Source organism: Helianthus annuus, chromosome 11, assembly GCF_002127325.2.
Source record: "Helianthus annuus cultivar XRQ/B chromosome 11, HanXRQr2.0-SUNRISE, whole genome shotgun sequence".
Lineage (NCBI taxonomy): Eukaryota > Viridiplantae > Streptophyta > Magnoliopsida > Asterales > Asteraceae > Helianthus > Helianthus annuus.
Window position 1 is genome coordinate 50,711,050 of NC_035443.2, and position 19,765 is coordinate 50,730,814.

At 34.6% G+C, this 19,765-nt stretch overlaps 2 protein-coding genes across 2 annotated transcripts; both read left to right on the forward strand.

Moving 5' to 3' along the window:
- Positions 1-292: 292 nt before the first annotated feature.
- Positions 293-8,718, forward strand: LOC110877521 (protein translation factor SUI1 homolog 1). Its single transcript, XM_022125676.2, has 5 exons — positions 293-450; positions 7,672-7,771; positions 7,858-8,063; positions 8,145-8,198; positions 8,455-8,718. The coding sequence occupies exons 2-5, from the start codon at positions 7,735-7,737 to the stop codon at positions 8,497-8,499; spliced, it is 342 nt and encodes a 113-aa protein (XP_021981368.1). The 5' UTR covers positions 293-450; positions 7,672-7,734; the 3' UTR covers positions 8,500-8,718.
- Positions 8,719-14,711: 5,993 nt separating this feature from the next.
- LOC110875614 lies at positions 14,712-19,247 on the forward strand. The gene is made up of 6 exons (XM_022123815.2): positions 14,712-14,840; positions 16,739-17,292; positions 17,433-17,543; positions 17,751-17,931; positions 18,486-18,764; positions 18,846-19,247. Exons 2-6 carry the CDS (start codon positions 16,745-16,747, stop codon positions 19,245-19,247), a joined length of 1,521 nt encoding a protein of 506 aa, XP_021979507.2. The 5' UTR covers positions 14,712-14,840; positions 16,739-16,744.
- Positions 19,248-19,765: the final 518 nt, after the last annotated feature.

Consider the following 19,765-nt stretch of genomic DNA (forward strand, 5'->3'; position numbering starts at 1 on the left):
CAAATTCGTAATTTTTTACCGAGGGCAAAATTGAAATATTTAGCTGGGAGCATAAGCGTAAATTTATTTTTAAGCGGGAGCAAAAACATAATTTTTAACTGATGGCAAAATCGTAATTTTAAAAGGGATAAAAGCGTAAATTTCTTGGGCCAATAGGGGAGTACCGGACACTATTATGGCTACCGCCCTTTTTGTCCAATTGAATGGCGGCAACTATTGCCGGACAAAAGCATCTTATATTTGTACTAGTGGTAAATACTAAAATCAGGTGTTCAAACTCGAACAACTATAAAAATATTCCAAGGGCTATTATTGTAAATTAGCATTGTATAAACACAAACTCTTCCCTTTTTGTTCGTTCTTCACCATCGTCTGCTTGTAGACCGTTGTTTTAGGGTTTCGTTCATCCTGCTCGTGCCTTCTTCGTTCAAAACCCTAATCGTCGGTCAGGTATCATAATTCAACTTCTTTTTACTGATTTTCTTTTGTCTGGCACATGATCTTCGTTCAAAACCCTATAATTAGGTTGTTTCTGTCATGTTTTTGCCTTTTGTGATCAGTATGATATTGATTCATGGCGAATTGTTAAATTTTCAATAGCAAAAGACTTCTAAGTAGAACAATGATATTATTAGGGTTAGGAATTCTTGGTTTCATTGTTGGACAGGAAGTGTTGTAACAATCGCGAGGGCGCTAGTCGGTCGATGGGTACCGACTAGCAATTAATTGGATCAGGATTTTTATATGTAATTTTTAGTTATATATACACACACATTTTTGTATCTAGTTTTAAACTAGACATGTTTTAACCACTCATTTACCCATTTTTAAAGTAAATGACGAGAATTTATAAGGTTTGGTCAAAATTTGGCGGGGAATTGGCCTGTAATAATCCCACCTAGACCTTGTTGGCCATTAATAATCCCACCTCAGAATATCCCCCCACCAGTCCCATCTTTCACCTATTTTTCCTGCAATGGTCCCCCGTTAAAAAAACTTAACGGAGTTAAGCTTTTTTCCAACTTACAAACAGATTTTTAGGGCTTTTGATCAGAACGATGATACGAGTCCATTGATGTAAAAATTACTTCGAAATGGTGCTCCAAGTGACTTGATTTTGGTTAATTGGAAATTTAAATACTCGAATTGAAGCGCCATTTTCATCGTTTGGAGCATCGTTTCGAGGAAAGTCTTACATCAATGGACTCGTATCGCCGTTCTAATCAAAAGCCCTAAAAAATCTGTTTGTAATTTGGAAAAAGCTCAACTCCGTTAAGTTTTTTTTTAACGGGGGACCATTGTAGGAAAAATAGGTGAAAGGTGGGACTGGTGGGGGGCATATTCTGAGGTGGGATTATTAATGGCCAATAAGGTCTAGGTGGGATTATTACAGGCCAATTTCCCAAATTCGGCCAGAATCTAGCCAAATTTTGGCCAGAATAGGACCGCCATTGAGCGCCTGGCGATTAATCGGTGAACCTCCTTTTAGTGACAAATCGGAGACTAGTCGGGATTTTTACAACCATCACAGGAGCTGACTCAAGATGGATAATTTCATACAAATTAAAGCTTTCAACTCTTAATTCCATCAAATTTTGTTTAATATTTGCAATTAGAACATATAGATAATTTCTTAAACATATTATGGAATAAGGATACATAGACGAGAAAAGGGCAATTATCCTTATATGGATGCGTTTATTTCAGAGCCAAGATTTACGAGAATCATATAATGTACTTGCACCGTTTCCATTAGGTGGCGGATATGTGACCGCCTACCCCACTATCTAATTAAATGATCACTGTACTAGTGTACTACGTACGAGTGTGATACGATCCCGCTAAAAACATATTCACGAAGAGGAAAGAAGCGGGCCGTGGCAGATATGGCGGGGCAGATCAATTCGGTATTTGGGCTGATACTGGACCCTCTCGGGTCTGGGCCACAAATGAGCTGGAAAATGAAGGAGTGGGGAGCAGTTTACAAGTTGAATTCCAGGAGCAGTTATTGAGCAGTTACTAGTTTTATTTTTCCAGTATTTTAGCAGGCTTATGTTAGACTTTGTTTTTGTTCTTGTTTTTGTTAATTCTCAAGTACGTTGTACTTTGTATCGGAGATTTGCCCATCTCGAATCGGGCCGTTTCTCTTTCAATTCAATCAAATTGCCTGCTGAATTTCGAGTTTCTATCATTTTGGTTCCATTGCCGGGAAAGCGAAATGGTTCAGACCCGAGGCAGTACTAATGATGGTCCCGGTAACCCACCCGACCAAATTTCAACACAACTGGCTGCAATTGTTGCCAAACTCGAGTCGATGGGATCCTGGAAGGAGGACATCGAAACCCTGAAACTCCAGGCGGCCAGGCGGGAAAAAAATCATGGTGGTGGAATGAGATTTGATGATGGGGAACCTGGTTACTCGAATTCTAACCGGCGACCCTACCATAAAATTGACTTCCCTACTTTTAGCGGTGGAGACCCAAGAGGCTGGGTGGTGAAGGCAGAAAAATACTTCCGGTTCTATGATACTTCTGATGATGACAAAGTTGATGTAGCGGCCATGCATCTCGAAGGAGACGCCTTAGATCTCTACTCGTGGGTGTCGGCTGAGCAAGAAATCACATATTGGGAGGAACTGGTTAGTACTTTGCAGAAACACTTTGGCCCTCCGGAGTTTCAAAACCCGGATGAATATTTATGTAGTATCAAACAGACCGGTTCCGTGAAAGAATATCGACAGGAATTTGCCCGTAGATCATCTCGTGTATCCCAGTGGCCTGACCATTGTTTACTTGGAGTCTTCCTCAACGGGTTAAAAGGCGAGTTAAAATCAGATGTACGTATTCTCAAACCGCGATCCGTTTACAAAGCCGTTAGCCTAGCCCTCGAATATGAATCCAAACTCAACCACTCTAAAACCGACAGGAGATCAACCTGGTCATCTCAGGTGAAATCTGAATCCAAACCCACAATTACCACTACTGTTCCAGCAACCACTCAATCAAAACCGCCTATTCGAATTTCAGAAACAGAAAAACAAACCAGGTTTCTTAAGGGCGAGTGCTTCAGATGTGGCGACAAGTACGGGCCGGGCCACCGCTGTAAAGCAGGCACGCTGAAGTTATTAGAGGCCGAGGAGGATCCCGATGATCAAGGCGATGAAGACATGAACTCAGAGGAGAATCAAGGGGATGCAGCTGAGATCAGTCTTCATGCTATTTTTGGCAGATCGCATCCGACCACTATAAAGGTCCATGGTAAGCTAAATTCAACTGAAGTCTTAATATTGGTTGATGGGGGATCAACACACAATTTTATTTCTGATGTGCTTGTAAATGAGCTCAAAATGGCTACACAGCCGGTGGCGCCTTTCGGTGTCCAAATAGGGAATGGGGATGTGATACGGTGCGGCCAAATATGCAAAAATCTTTCTGTGCAGGTGAATGACCTCCAGATTGTTCAAGATTTTTACCCTTTTTCTATTGGAGGCGCCGAATTAGTTCTGCGGATTCAATGGCTTGCTACCCTCAACACGGTACAAGCAAATTGGAAGGAATTATTTATGGTGTTCACAATAGATGGGAAACGCTATAAACTCCAAGGAATTTCATCAGGCCCACAAAAATCATCATCTTTCCAACATCTTGCCATCGAGAACCTGATACCGAAATCCCAATTCCTCCACCATTACAGCCTTTAATTAACCAAATACCAAACTGTTTTTGATGAACCCAAACACTTGCCACCCAACCGAACCCAAATCCACTCCATACCCTTACTCCCAAATTCCGTTCCACCTAATATTCGCCCCTACAGATACCCTCACTCACAAAAAATGAGATAGAAAAACAAGTTGACCAACTATTAGCTGCTGGGTTTATCCAGCCTAGTAACAGCCCTTTTTCGAGCCCGGTTTAATTGGTCAAAAAGAAAGACAACTCGTGGCGGACGTGTGTAGATTACCGGGCCCTAAACAAGCTTACCATAGCCGACAAATACCCTATACCCAATGTTGATGAATTATTAGATGAGTTATACGGCGCCACGGTGTTTTCCAAGTTAGACCTTCGTTCGGGGTATTATCAGATTCGGGTAGCTACACAAGACATACCCAAAACAGCTTTTCGAACTCATTCGGGCCATTATGAGTTCAAGGTTTTGCCGTTTGGGCTAACCAATGCACCATCCACCTTTCAAGCTATCATGAATGACCTATTTCGCCCTTACTTACGCCGTTTTATACTTGTTTTTTTCGATGACATTTTGGTTTACAGCCAAAGTATGGAGCAGCACAAATTGCAATTGGAACATGCTTTAAAGCTACTGTATGACAATCTGTTCTTTGCCAAATTAACTAAATGTTGCTTTGGTCAAACGAAGGTGGTGTTTTTGGGCCATGTGGTAAATTCGGAAGGGGTCAAAGTGGAAGAGGAGAAGATTTCAGCTGTGCAATCTTGGCCAATCCCATCGAATGTCAAGGAAGTTCGGGGTTTTCTCGGGCTTACTGGGTATTACAGGCGGTTTGTTCGAAATTATGGTATAATTGCACGACCCCTCACTGCTCTAACCAAGAAAGATGGGTTTATTTGGTCTGATGAAGCCCTGTCAGCTTTCAACCGTTTGAAGCAGGCTCTACTTTCCACACCGGTATTGAGATTACCCGGCTTCTCAAAACCGTTTGTAATCGAGTGTGATGCATCTTCAGATGGAGTAGGGGCTATTCTCTCTCAAGAAAATCATCCCGTGGCCTATTTTAGCAAAGGATTTTCACCTTCCAACCGGTTTAAATCCGCATATGACAGGGAGCTGCTTGCTTTAGTATTAGCCGTCCAAAATGGAGTCATTATCTTCTAGGGCAGCACTTCTTGATCCGCACAGACCATTATACACTGAAGTATTTGCTGGAACAACGGGTTACCACGCCAGAACAGCAGCGGCTTTTACTAAAGCTGATGCCATACAATTTTTCTATCATACATAAAGCTGGAAAAGAGAACAGAGGTGCAGACGCGTTGTCTCGCAGACCTCAGACTGGTGAGTTGTGACAATTGTCGTTCCGTATTGTGTTGAAATTGCTGATCTAAAAGCCGGACTTCAAACTGATCCAGCGACCAGTGCAATTATTCAGAAATTACAGAATGACCCCTCATCTGTTGCTGATTACTCATTGTCGGATCAATTTCTGTTTTTTAAAAGGCGAATTGTTGTTCCAGATATGCCTTCTCTTAAATTAAAGCTGTTACAGGAAGCCCACGACACTCCCACAGGTGGTCATGGGGGATTTCTTAAAACTTTTAAGCGTCTCTCTGACAAGTATTATTGGCCAAAAATGAAACAGGAGATACGGCTTTTTGTGCAGAATTGTGTGGTGTGTCAGCAAAATAAATATCAGACGTTGTCCCCTGCAGGTCTCTTACAACCGTTACCCATCCCTCAACAAATTTGGGAAGATATATCTATGGATTTCATTGTGGGCTTACCCCGTTCTGGTTCTGCGGATACTATTCTGGTTGTGGTCGATCGTTTGAGCAAGTATGCCCATTTTCTATGCCTATCACACCCTTTTACTGCTAAGGGAGTGGCCGCTATTTTCTGTAAAGAAGTGGTTCGTTTACATGGTTTTCCCCGCTCTATTGTGTCGGATAGAGATGTGGTGTTTCTTAGTCACTTTTGGCAGGAATTGTTTCGGTTGAGTAACACTAAATTGCAGCTAAGTACAAGTTACCATCCTCAGACGGACGGACAAACCGAAGTGCTTAACCGATGTCTTGAAGCCTACCTCCGTTGTTTCGCAAATGAACAACCTAAAAAGTGGAGTTCCTTCTTATCATGGGAAGAATACTCTTACAATACAGGTTTCCACACTTCTACGGGTACAACACCCTTCTCGGTTGTTTATGGTCGTGATCCTCCCTCGTTACTTCCCTATGTTGTCGGGGAGACTAAAAATGCAGACTTAGAAGAGCAACTGGTTGATCGGGATGCAATGTTAAGGCTTTTGCGCAGCAATCTTTAGAAGGCTCAAGATCGGATGCGGAACCAAGCAAATTTGAAGAGATGGGAACTGACTTTTCAGCCGGGAGACTGTGTTTCTAAAGATTCAGCCATATTGTCAAAGGAGCCTGGCCAAGCACGAATATGAAAAATTATCGCCCCGGTTCTTTGGCCCCTACCGTATCAAACGAGCGATCGGGCCAGTCGCTTATGAATTGGAGCTCCCACCTGAAGCTAGAGTTCACCCGGTATTCCATGTGTCCATGCTCAAACCTGCCCGAGGCTCTTTTTCTATTGATCACGCTACCTCATTACCTATCACTAAGGATTGGGTATTGGACGTACAACCAGGTTCTATTCTTGCCCATCGCTGGATTTTCGAAGCTGGTACACCAGTCTTGGAATTACTGGTTTCTTGGCTGAGTCGCCCTGTCGAGGAAGCCACCTGGGAGTCTTATGATTTGCTAGCTGAGCAATTTCCTTCTTTCCGCCTTGAGGACAAGGCGTTTTACCGGGAGGGTAGTAATGATACGATCCCGCTAAAAACATATTCACGAAGAGGAAAGAAGCGGGTCGTAGCAGATATGGCGGGGCAGATCAATTCGGTATTTGGGCTGATACTGGACCCTCTCGGGTCTGGGCCACAAATGAGCTGGAAAATGAAGGAGTGGGGAGCAGTTTACAAGTTGAATTCCAGGAGCAGTTATTGAGCAGTTACTAGTTTTATTTTTCCAGTATTTTAGCATTTTAGCAGGCTTATGTTAGACTTTGTTTTTGTTCTTGTTTTTGTTAATTCTCAAGTACGTTGTACTTTGTATCAGAGATTTGCCCATCTCGAATCGGGCCGTTTCTCTTTCAATTCAATCAAATTGCCTGCTGAATTTCGAGTTTCTATCAGAGTGGTTTATGTGGTTCTCGCAAAATTTGGTTCTGAAAATAATGTGCCCCTATCTCTATATGCATCATATATACGATCCAGCGTACTTCTGTCTTGTACTGATCTAATAATGTTTCTGTACTAAGTACCAGTGTTTTATGCGTATGTCCATGTGTTATTTGGTCTGTTGGTTTCTGTTGTTCTTGAGTTATATGTGCCTGGTTTCTATGTTTGCACCGGAAAGTAACTTGCTTCCACTTTTTTGTCGTCGTGTCAAAAAAAAATGTTTTATTTTTCTTTCATTATGCGCAGCATGCTTTCTGTTTTTTTTTTTCACTGTATGTTAGTAACCTTTTTATAGCAAGCAAAATATATGTCACACTTTATAAAAAAACTGGTGTCACACCTGTTTAGTACAAAGTTTATGGAGATTTTGAAGTAAATTTTCCATAGTAGTCATTTTGGTTTCTTTCACCATATTACACGTGTATATAGTAGCACAGACTAATTGTTAAAGCAAACAGGTTTTGTGGAGCATGCTATCTTTTTATCTGCTACTTAGAGAATTTTGTTTTTCTTTTAATGTATTAATATATTGGGTCATGGTAGAGATTTAGTGATGTAGTATCATAAATTTTGTAGACAAATACAAAAGTGGTTAACATATACTTAGCACTTAATGCTACAAAGCACAGTTTATATTCAATTTTTATGAACTTGCTGATGACAAATAGAAGATATTTGGGTGTGTGTGGGTTTATTTTTACTGTCTTAAAATACCATTCTTTTCTTTTAATCAGATCTGAGCAACATATTTTTCAAGAAAATCTCTGGTCACCGTTTCACTTTACCAGCTTATTTACATGTCTGAACTTGACCTCCAGATTCCTTCTGCTTATGGTAAGCATCTTCTACTGTGACTGCTATACTTTATTTATTATAATTTTATTGTTATTATTAGTTATATTCTGTTTTTGTTTTTATAGACCCATTTGCTGAAAGTAATGCTGAGGACTCTGGTGCCGGGTCAAAAGACTACGTTCATATTCGCATTCAGCAACGAAATGGTAGGAAAAGCTTGACAACTGTGCAGGGTTTGAAGAAAGAATATAGTTACAATAAGATTTTGAAGGACCTCAAGAAGGAGTTCTGCTGCAATGGCACTGTTGTTCAGGACCCTGAACTAGGCCAGGTTTTTATCGTGAATCTTACATGAATTGCGTGATTGTTACTTCTGATACGTAAGTAACACGTTTATAATGTTGTTTTAAAGGTCATCCAGCTTCAAGGTGATCAGAGAAAGAACGTCTCTACCTTTCTTACCCAGGTTACCTTTTTAATCCTTTGTTTTAGCATATTTGAATTCGGTCCACATACACAAATTAATTGTCTAGTTTTTAAATAATGCCATGATTAGAGGTTTCAAAATGGCACCTTGGGTAACTGGTCGTAACGGATTTGAGTCAAAACTTAGTCCTTTTGTTTACTTGTCGAAATGGATGGCGTTCGGTAGACCCGAAACATCTTTTTCTCAAGATCAATATCCAATTGTAATTGAATCATTTTTGTTTGCTTTTGTGCAGGCTGGCATAGCGAAGAAGGATCATATCAAGATTCATGGTTTCTAATCTAAGCACACAATGTGTGCAAGTTTAGTGGTTATACGTTTGTTTGTGATAACTTCTGTTTGATACCTTTATTAGTTCTAGTACCAATGGCAGGATTATGAAAATGTGTTTTCTTATCGGTAAAAAAAATATCTTTATGTGTAGCACTCCCTCGAACTCTCTTTTCTCTTGCAACTTTGCAACTTTTTTATTTTAATAATAATTTAAGTTTTATTTTAACTGATTGTTTTCACACAATTATGTATTTTCTATATCGTAAAATCGATAGAACATATGTTTATATTTGATTTATTTAAAATGATAATGATATGTTTTAGAATTACAATATTTGAAGACATGATCTGGATTTGAAATCTCATTAAAGTAAACTCATAATTTAGTTTCTGGACTAAGTTGTGGTTCTATGAACTTCTTCGAGTAACTAAAAACTGATCAGCTATAAACAACAATTCATGGGAAGCTGTCAACAGTGGATTTATTCTTTACGATGATTAGAGATGTAAGAGAGTTGAATCAGGTCGAGTCCAACTGTCCAAGTTCGTTTAACTTATGAGCTCGGGCTCGATTCGTTTTGAGCTCTATTTCTAAGCTGCAACTTGGCATGTGATTAGTTTTTTCAAGTTTAAATTCGGCTTGGGCTCAGATTATTTAATTAATTTATAATTAATTTTTCGTATATAATTTAATTATAAATTTTACATATAACATAATATAAATATGGATTAGGATCAAGTATAAATGACAACATAAATAAGAAGAGTAAGAAGAATTGTAGTCCATTGATCTTAGATTTGAAGGGCTAAGATTAGTTTTAGGGAAAATAAAATAATGGAAGGCCATAAAGGGAATCTCACATTTATTGATTTTCTCTCTTCACATGTAAGGAACATGGTAATTCCCCACATCAATTTAAAACGTCCAAAACTTTTTCATACAACATATGTTTTTAATAAAAATTTCAACATAATAACGAGCGGTTTTTTATCTTTAATGTGAGTATGATATTGTTATATAAATATAAAATAAAAAATTCATTTTACTGCGTTTTCTTTGTATTGTGTTAAAGGTTCTGGTCATTGTGTCTTCTAATTGGGTTTTGGTCCTTACATTTTTTTTACTAAGGTTTCTATACGTTGTGTTATTATCAAAACTTATAACACAATGTTAATTTGGGTTATGTCCATTGCGTTTTCATCAGAAGCTATAACACAATGTATGACACAATGAAGATAGTGTTATATTTGAGTTTTCTATACATTGTGTTATAGGTTCTAGTCATTGTGTTTGTTATGCTATCGATTGTGTTTTAATATGTTGTCCATTGTGTTTTTGTTTTGTTGCGCATTGTGTTTTAATCCGTTGTTCATTGTGTTTTAGTCTGTTATTTATTGTGTTTTAATTTGTTGTCCTTTATCCGTTCTTCATTGTGTTTTAGTCAGTTGTCCATTATGTTTTAATCTGCTGTCCATTGTGTCTTTTATCTGTTGTCATTAATTGTGTTTAATTTGTTGTCCTTAATATTTTTAATCTATTGTCATCAATTATGTTTTTGGTCTACTTTCAATTGTATTTTTAGTTTGATATTCATTGTGTTTTATGTTATGTCCATTGTGTAATACGTAACTAGGTTTTCTCATTGTGATTTATGTTATGTCCTTTGTGTAATACGCAATTGGGTTTTCGATTTTTTTAAAGTATAACAATAAGGTACTCATACTAAAGATTAAAAACGCTCGATGTTATGGTATATTTAAAAAAAAACAAATGATGTATAAAAAAGTTACGGACCTTTAAAAAATGAGGGGAAAATAGCATGTGACTTGCATGTGCATAATCCTTTTATTCCATTTGACAAAATTACCTTTCTCACTTGAATTTTTTTTGGACATTATCACTCTATAGTGGCTTCTTACACTTCTTATTTTTAAACCCCTTTATATTATAACTCAACCCATATATATAGGCCGGTTATTGCACAAAATGCCTTAACGTACGTTGCGTACGCGATTCAGTATCAACATGCGAAATTTGGTTTATAACATGCGATATTCATTTTTATATAAATGTGATTTGTACTTTTTTTATAAACATGCGATTTGTAGTTTTTTTGAACATGCGATTTCCCTTTTTTGTACATGTGATTTTCATTTTTTTTGTAACATGCGATTTTCATTTATTTGTAACATAACGTGCGATTTTGCCATCGCGTACGCAACGTATGTTAAGGCATATTGTACGATACACTTTATATATATATATATATAGGCCAGTTAACGTACAATCCGGCTTAACGTACATCACGTACGACAGATAATTATGCACGTTCATTTGAAAATCACGCACGTTATAAACTAAAAAACCCAAATCACGCATGTTGGAAAACATTAATCACACATGATGAAAACATTAATCACGCACGTTGTCGTACGTGACGTACGTTAAGCCGTATTGTATTTTACATTTTTCCTATAGTGGAGAGTTCAAATGAGAAGAATTAAAAATTAAGAATAAAAAGAATAAAGAATACAAAGGTAATTTGAACAAATCATTTAATGAGTTTATTATTTATTTTTGCTATTCAAATTAATGAACTCTAATCATTTAATGAGTCTATGTTACAAAATAGTTGTGCACCTTACACAATAAAAATAATCTTGCACATGATCTTACATTTTCAACGTTTCCTACAACACTAAAACAATATTTTGGTGTAGGATACAGAATGTGTAGGACTCAAACACTTTTAAATAATTTGCGACTCATAATAAAATATGTGCAAGACACAAAATTTTCAAATAATTTTGTCACTTGTAATAAAATCTGTGTAGGAGCCAATACATTAATGATGGTGAAGGAGGAATTTATGGTTGCATTAATAAAACTTGAGTAACTCTTTAAAATATTTATTAATATTCTACATCAAAATGTCTATACTACCCTTAGTAATTAAAGCATTAATTAAAAATGGACAAAAATGATATCTTAATTCACAACCATTGATCAAAAAAATATAGGGTCTAGATTAATTCATCTTTTCTTCTTTTAAGAAGATTCTTCTCAAATGAACCTCTCCCTTTTCCTATATATATATATATATATATATATATATAGGTAGAGGATTCTGTACAAAGTCCATCTTTTGTAAGAAGTGTAAGAAATAATTTGGGAATGAGAAGTGTCCCTCATCTTAATTAATTCAAAAGGGTATATTAGTAATTGTACATTCTGGTCAATTAATTGATTTCCAATATAACTGAAAAAATAAAAATAACTGGCAATGAGAATGTTTAGGGATTGATTCGAATTTTGTATTTTTTTTGCAAGATCCAATACGATTGTTATCTACGTATCATTCTTCATCAATTATAAATACAAGAAGTCGTATGAAATCGCTAGAGACAATACAGTTGTTTAACTTCTGCGCCCTTCTTCGATTCTGGTGTTTTAAAGGGTTATATACATACAGCTTCGATCTTGAATTGGTGTTTTAATGTTTTTTGGATTCCAGATAATACACCATGACTTGAATCATAGTCATGGTGTTTTAAAATCTGGGAATGTTTCGTATTGATTGTCCAGATGTTAAAACACCATGGATGTAATCACAATACAATGTTTTCTGGATTCCAGATAAAACACCATGACTTGAATCATAGTCAATGTCTCCAGATTTTTAAAACACCACGCCATGAACAATGTCTCTAGATAAAACACCATGACTTGAATCATAGTCAATTTATCCAGTTGTTTTAAAACACCACGCCATGAATCTGATTATACAATGTCTCCATATAAAACACCATGACTTGAATCATAGATGTTAAAAACACCACACCATGAACAATGTCTCCAGATAAAACACCATGACTTGAATCATAGTCATGGTGTTTTAAAATCTGGGAATGTTTTGTATTGATAAAACACCACGCCATGAACAATGTCTCCAGATAAAACACCATGACTTGAATCATAGATGTTTAAAACACCACGCCATGAACAATGTCTCCAGATAAAACACCATGACTTGAATCATAGTCAATTTATCCTGTTGTTTTAGAACACCACGCCATGAATCTGATTATAGATCTCTTTATGATAACGTATGAAGAATATGCAACCAAAGACCTCCCTACAATTAAGGTGAATCATTAATTCCGATATTTAAGGAAAAAGGAGTGAATGTAGGTGTTTTTGGTTGTGTAGGTTACGGTTACCATATTTCAAACATTGAAAAAGACACTATTGCCCTTCAATTTTACATAAGGTCCCTCTAATTAAAACACAATTTACATTTTTATACCCTATTGATCTCAACCATTAGATCAAATATCCAGTGGTTTAAAACACTTCTTACCCTTCTCACATTTTAAACACTTTTTACCATATCCCTACCCTATATATATATATATATATATATATATATATATATATATATATATATATATATATATATATATATATATATGGAGGGGCTCATGCGAGAACCACCCTTATTGTGAGAACCGCGAGAACCATTTACAAGGACCAAATATGAAATTTAATTAAAGTTGTAAAAAATAAAAAAAGGCGGATGGCTATACATGTAATAACGGGTAATTGTGTAATGTAGTTAGGGTTTTCTGTAAGATACTCGAATACACACACAAACGATTCATTCCGGCGGCGATTTATAACAATTTCAGGCGATCCGGCAGCGATTACGGTTCGATTACGGCTGTTACTAGTTGTTTCGAACACACAAACGACTCATCCGGCGGCGATTTGTAACAATTTCAGGAGAATACGTTCGATAACCGGCGACGATACGGATGTTCTAAGTTGTTGCGGAGGCGATTACGATCGATTACGGCGGCGATTACGGTTGTTCTAAGTTGTTGAGGAGTATAATGACTATAAATGAAATCGGTGAATCGGATGACAAACGTGAAACCAAACAGGGTAGATCGAAGGGCATTCTGAGGAAGAAGATTACAGGTACCAAATTATACATAAATTTTGATGAAGAAGACTACATGTAACAAATTATACATAGATTTATTGTATTTTTTTAGTTTACACATGTAATATGTATAGCAACTTAAAATTGAAACACATATTTGTACAATTACAACAAATTAGGGCATATTTCACCCGAATAACACATTTTTAGGTCAATTCTGAAAAATAATATGGTATTTTAATAGCGTTTTTTGTGTTAAATACAGTATTTAGTATGTTAATAGACGTAGCTTGTATATTTTGTGATGATAGTTAAATAATTACAATTTTTGTGTAAAATTATGGATACAGAGATTAATTTTTGTATGTTGTACGAATACACATGTAATTTAGTACACAAATGTATGATTATCTTAGTTTTTACAAAGTATGCATATATGCATATAACGTGATATGTACATATAAAGTATGTAAAATAATATGTATACATGTACAGTTGCATGTACAAAATGTTTTACATATACATATGCATATATATTAATGGTATGCATATATGCATATATATTAATAATATGCATATAGATTAATGGTATGCATATATGCATATATATTAATGGTATGAATTTATGCATATATATTAATGGTATGCATTTATGCATACAGTTTGTTGAATAGAACATAGATTAATTTTGTATGTTGTATGAATACACATGTAATTTAGTACACAAATGTATGATTATGTTAGTTTTGACAAAGTATGCATATATGCATACAACATGATATGTACGTGTAAAGTATGTAAAGTAATATGTATACATGTACAGTTGCATATGCAATATGTTTTACATATACATATGCATATATATTAATGGTATGGATCTATGCATACAAGTTGTTGAATATAAAGTATGTTTACATGTACATTGGATATAGATTAATGGTATGCATTTATGCATACAAGTTGTTGAATATAAAGTATGTTTATATGTACATTGCATATAGATTAATGGTATGCATTAATGCATACATGTTGATGCATATATAATATATGTACACGTACAATTGCATACAGATTAATGGTATGCATTTATGCATATAAAATAACGGTAAAATATGTAAACGTATGTGTTATCAGTTTTAATATATTAACATTGTTTAAATGCATGTTTATACAACAGGTGATGAAAGGGAAAAAAGGAAAGTGACATTTAGTGCCGATGTTAAGAAAACTGATGCAAATCCAACACATATTAGAAAAAGGAAACACAATGATGATAAAGAAGATAATGAACCAATTGTGTCGATGATTAGGAAATCACAAATTAGAAAAAGGAAAAGTAACGTTAACAATAAAGATGTGGAGAATGCAAAAAACACAACAATAGTTGAACAACCAAGCAAAGGTACGACATACTTGTTTGATATAACAATATTAAGTGTGTATGTAACATAGGGATCCCATGTAACATAAACGTATAATGAATATCTCATTGGTTTGAATGCAGAAAACGATGAAGGTGTTAGGTTGAACAAGCGGATAAAGAGGGTGGCGAAGAAGAAAGCAAATGCTAAATCAAAAAAAGAGAACATTTTAATGTCATTGCAGTGTAGGATATCACCACACCAGTTGAGCTATGTGGTAAAAATGTTGTCAAAGGCACAAAGGGAAACAGTGGTGAACATGGGTTTTGGAAGGATGCTGACAATTAATACAGATTCAATACCATCAAAACTTGCGTATTTCATAATGGATAGTTTTGATGAATCATCAATGGAGATTAAAATGCAAAATGGAAGCATTAAAGTCAATGAGGCTGAGGTGAGCAATCTTTTAGGATTAAAGAATGTCGGTATAGTACTGGATGATAAGGAAAAAAAGAAAGATGCTGAATTATTGAAAAAAAAGGAATGGGAAGCATTGTACAAAGGGAAATTGATAACACCAGCAAACATTGTAAAACGGATCGAAGCGAATATGGATGATGTCAGCTGGAAATTCAAATACGATTTTTTGACAGTATTTATGAATACTCTTGTTGGGGTGAATATGGATGGACGGTGCATAACAGATTATTTCAACAAATTTGATGAGAGTACCGAAGTGGAGGACGTAAACTGGTGTGCATACATATGCAATAAGATAAGGTGTTGTAAAGACGGTTGGAAAAAGGGAAGAAACAACAGTTCGTACAACGGCCCAATTCCAATATTGACTGTAAGTTTGTTTTTATAATAAATGATTGTATGTGTGTGTATGTTTATGAATGAAATCGGTTGTTTTTTGGATGATTATTATGTTGTTTAATGTGTGATTGCAGATGTTATATGCGGATATGCCGGTATGTGGAGAATTGAACAAAGAAAGAACGAATGGTCCATTACAGTTTTGGACAAAAGATATGCTGAGTAAGAGGGAAAAATACGAGATTGTGAATGGCGGTTTTGGAAGGGCAATAGTGAGGGACAACTTTAAGCAAGATGAATACAAAAATGACGAAATGGATGTTGAAATGGGAGATACAAAGAAGGATGCGAATGAAGTTATATGGAATGAAGGAAGCACGTCTGAGGTATATGAATATTGTGTGATGAAAAAATGTATATTTTCCATATATAATAGGATAAAATTGTTATGTGATGTATTGTTTGATGTAATGTAGAAATATGCTGATAAGAAAGGAGATGTTAAAAAGAAAGGTGAAATTGAAACAGAGATGTCGGGTATAAAAAAGGTATGTATGCATATAATATTTGAAATGTTATCTATGCATAAATGCATATGCACATGATGGTATAAACAAATGTGTATATTATTTTAATTATGCATATTAACGTATGGATATTAGTTGGTAATAGTATAAACATACGAGTATAGTATGTATATAATTAATATGCATATATGCATATGAGTATATGAAATGTATATGCATAAATTAATGGTAAGATTAAATCAATAAAATATTTCAATGTGATGGGAATGTATATGTAGTTAATTAATATACAAATGCGTAAAAAAAATTGTTGTTATTATTATTATTATTTTTTTTTAAATACGATAAGTTGTGTGTAAAATCACATATGCATATGCGCATATGCATATGAGGGTATATATTGTATATGCATATATGCATAAACAAATTTATATTATATGCATATATGCATATAATGATGTATAAATTGAATAATGACGTGTAATTCATAGGAAGATGTGAAAATTATAATAATTGTAATATTATTGTATAATATATATAATAAATTTTTTATTTTAATACTAAAAAGGTATGGAAAATAATAAATGCAGACACATATGGATGATATAGAAGATACGGTAATCGTATTGAAGCATCAGATGAATGACATAAAGGAAGAGTTGGAAAGACAGTTTTTGCTTAATCCAGACGATGAACAATTGTTGAAAGTGATTGGGATGTTTAATGAGACTTTCAAGGAAACTGTAAAGATGGAAAAGGTTAAACCGAACGTTGATGATATTGTTGATGGTGTTATTAGTATGCTACAGAAAAACGTAAGGACGGATGATACAAAGGAAAGGGATGGATGTGGGAAGACAGATGTGAAAAAAGGTGGAAAATTAGGAATTGATGAAAGTAAGGGTACTGATGACGTACAGACAGGTGATAAATCGGTAGCACAAAAAAAGGTGGCATATAAGTATCGTAGGAAGGAGAAGGAGGTAGTTGATAAGTCAATGCCATCATTTGTATTATTGACCCCAAGTTCGCAAGAATCAGATGATGATGAGTGCGAGGAGGTAGTGCCGATGAATAAACCGTTGGACGAGAAAGAAAAATTGTTATGGAATTTTGTGATGATCATTGGGATGGAAAAAAAGAGGTAATTATTGTTTGATGTGCGTATGTGTGTATAGTTATTATATAAATATGTATATGAATTCATATATGTATATATTTAGGTAGTATGTTGTAGATTTTATTTTGTATTGAGTTGTGAAAAAACAAAAAAATATATTATAGGATGGAGGGAAATAAGAAGGATGACGAATATGGGAGGGACGTATATGATGAAGATGGGAAAGGCGAAGTTGACACAGAAAAGAAAAATGACAAATCCGGATTAAGCTTTATGTAAGTTGTATATATATATATATATATATATATATATATATATATATATATATATATATATATATATATACTTTTGTATGTTATTTATATGCATGTATGTTTATTACGAATTAGCGTAATGCATATAAAGTATATAGAGTTGTAAAAAAATAGATTTAAAACAATTTAATTATTGTTGGATAATTGAAAAAATATACGTGCATGCAGGTTGAAGATGTTTGAAACACAACATGGATTGCATGCATTAGGGCATACAATGAACACGCTAGATTTTGGGAAGGAGATATCATCAAATCTGATAGATTGTTGGGCAGCAATGTTAAATGATAAGGAGAAAAAGATGGTGGCTAGCGGGAAAAGACGGTTGTTCTATTATACATCAAACTTTGTAAGTGGATAGTATGATTATACATTAATATAAATACACATATATAATATGTAAAGGTGAACATGTTTTGGATAATAAGATAATATGTGAATATGCATATATGCATATATATAATAATGTAGTATGTCGAGTTAACAGATAGTATGCATATATGCATATAAAGAAAATATGATATGCATGTGGATTTAATTATAATATGCATATAGGATTGTTAATAATAAAGTGATTGGATATGTGTAAATGTATATAGAATAAAGTTTAATATACATATTTTTTTATATATTTATATAAACAAGAGAGTTGCAATATTGCATATGGATTGAAATATGATATGCGTGTATGCATATTAATGAAAGTATGATATGCATATATGCATATGGGTTATATTATAATATGCAGATATGCATATGGGTTATATTATGTGTTATTCTATATGCATGTATGCATAAAATTAATAATATATATAAAAAATATATGTTTATAAAAAAATAGGAATAAAAATAATATATATATACACATATTAATATATGTTTGTAAAAAAAAACAAATTGCAGCCGGAATATATGCTAAAGAAGAAGCAAGATGAGGAGATGGCTTTGAAATATGTGAAAAAGTATTTGAGAGAAGTATTTGAAAGGGACGACACGCTGTTGGATTTGAGAGCTTTTAATATAATAGTGGTACCAATGATCGAAAAGGCACATTTTTATCTTATTTGTATGGATTTGGATACGGGAGATGTGCAGGTGATAGATAACATGGATTCAAACAGAGACGCCGTGCATGTAAGGACATCATCAGAGTTTAGATACATGGGGACACCATGCAAAGTGGTATGTAAAGTTAATGTAATATTTATGTATATTGTCAATTGATGTTATTTTTTTATTTTTGTTTTGGCGTTTATTATGCAGAAAAATTACATGTGGACATACATGAAGTCAGTAAACCACCCGGATACAGAAAAGCTTAGAAAAGGTGTAATAAAGAGGTTGAAGATTACGTGGGGAACAAAGGATAATGTGAAAGATTGTGGGGTATTTGCAATGCGCCATATGGAATGTTACAAAGGGAGTACAGAGGAGTTTGATTGTGGATTCAGTGATTTGAAGGATGTGAAGCAACATCAGTTGAATAACATGCGAATGCGGATAGCAACAACATTGATGTTATCACCGTCAAACATTTATAGGAAAAGGATGTTAGATATGGCGAAGGTAGCGGCTGATAATGTGAAGAATGTTAAGATAGAGCGTAAATTGAAAACAGTAGCAAAACTGCAGGAGGAGTGTTGGAGAGGATTAGCGAAACAGTAGGTTGGTTAGAAGTTATATGGTCTATTGAACGGTGTTAGAAAATGGTAAATAGGTTGATGGTATGGTTTGTTAAATGATTGGATATAATTGGAAAATGGTATGTTATAATGACTGTTGTTGGATTGTTGATATATGCAATTTGTAATTTGGATTGTTAATTATTTTTTTTATTTGTTTTATTTTTTTATTGATTGATATTAAATGATGTTGGTGAATGTTATTGTATATATAATGTGGTATATAGATTGTAAAATGATCAGGGTAAATGCGAATAATAGAGATGGAAAGTAGTATTATGTACATGTATGCATATATGAATATAAAATTTAGTTTGTTATATACGTAATGACATATATATGTATGCATATATGAATATGGTAATTAGAAGAATATAAATGTATGTATATAAAAAATCATGTTGATACATACGGAATGAATGCACATATATATAATTTTATATAAATATGACGTAACAAGATACGGTTGTATATGCATATATGCATATGATGTGTAATAAT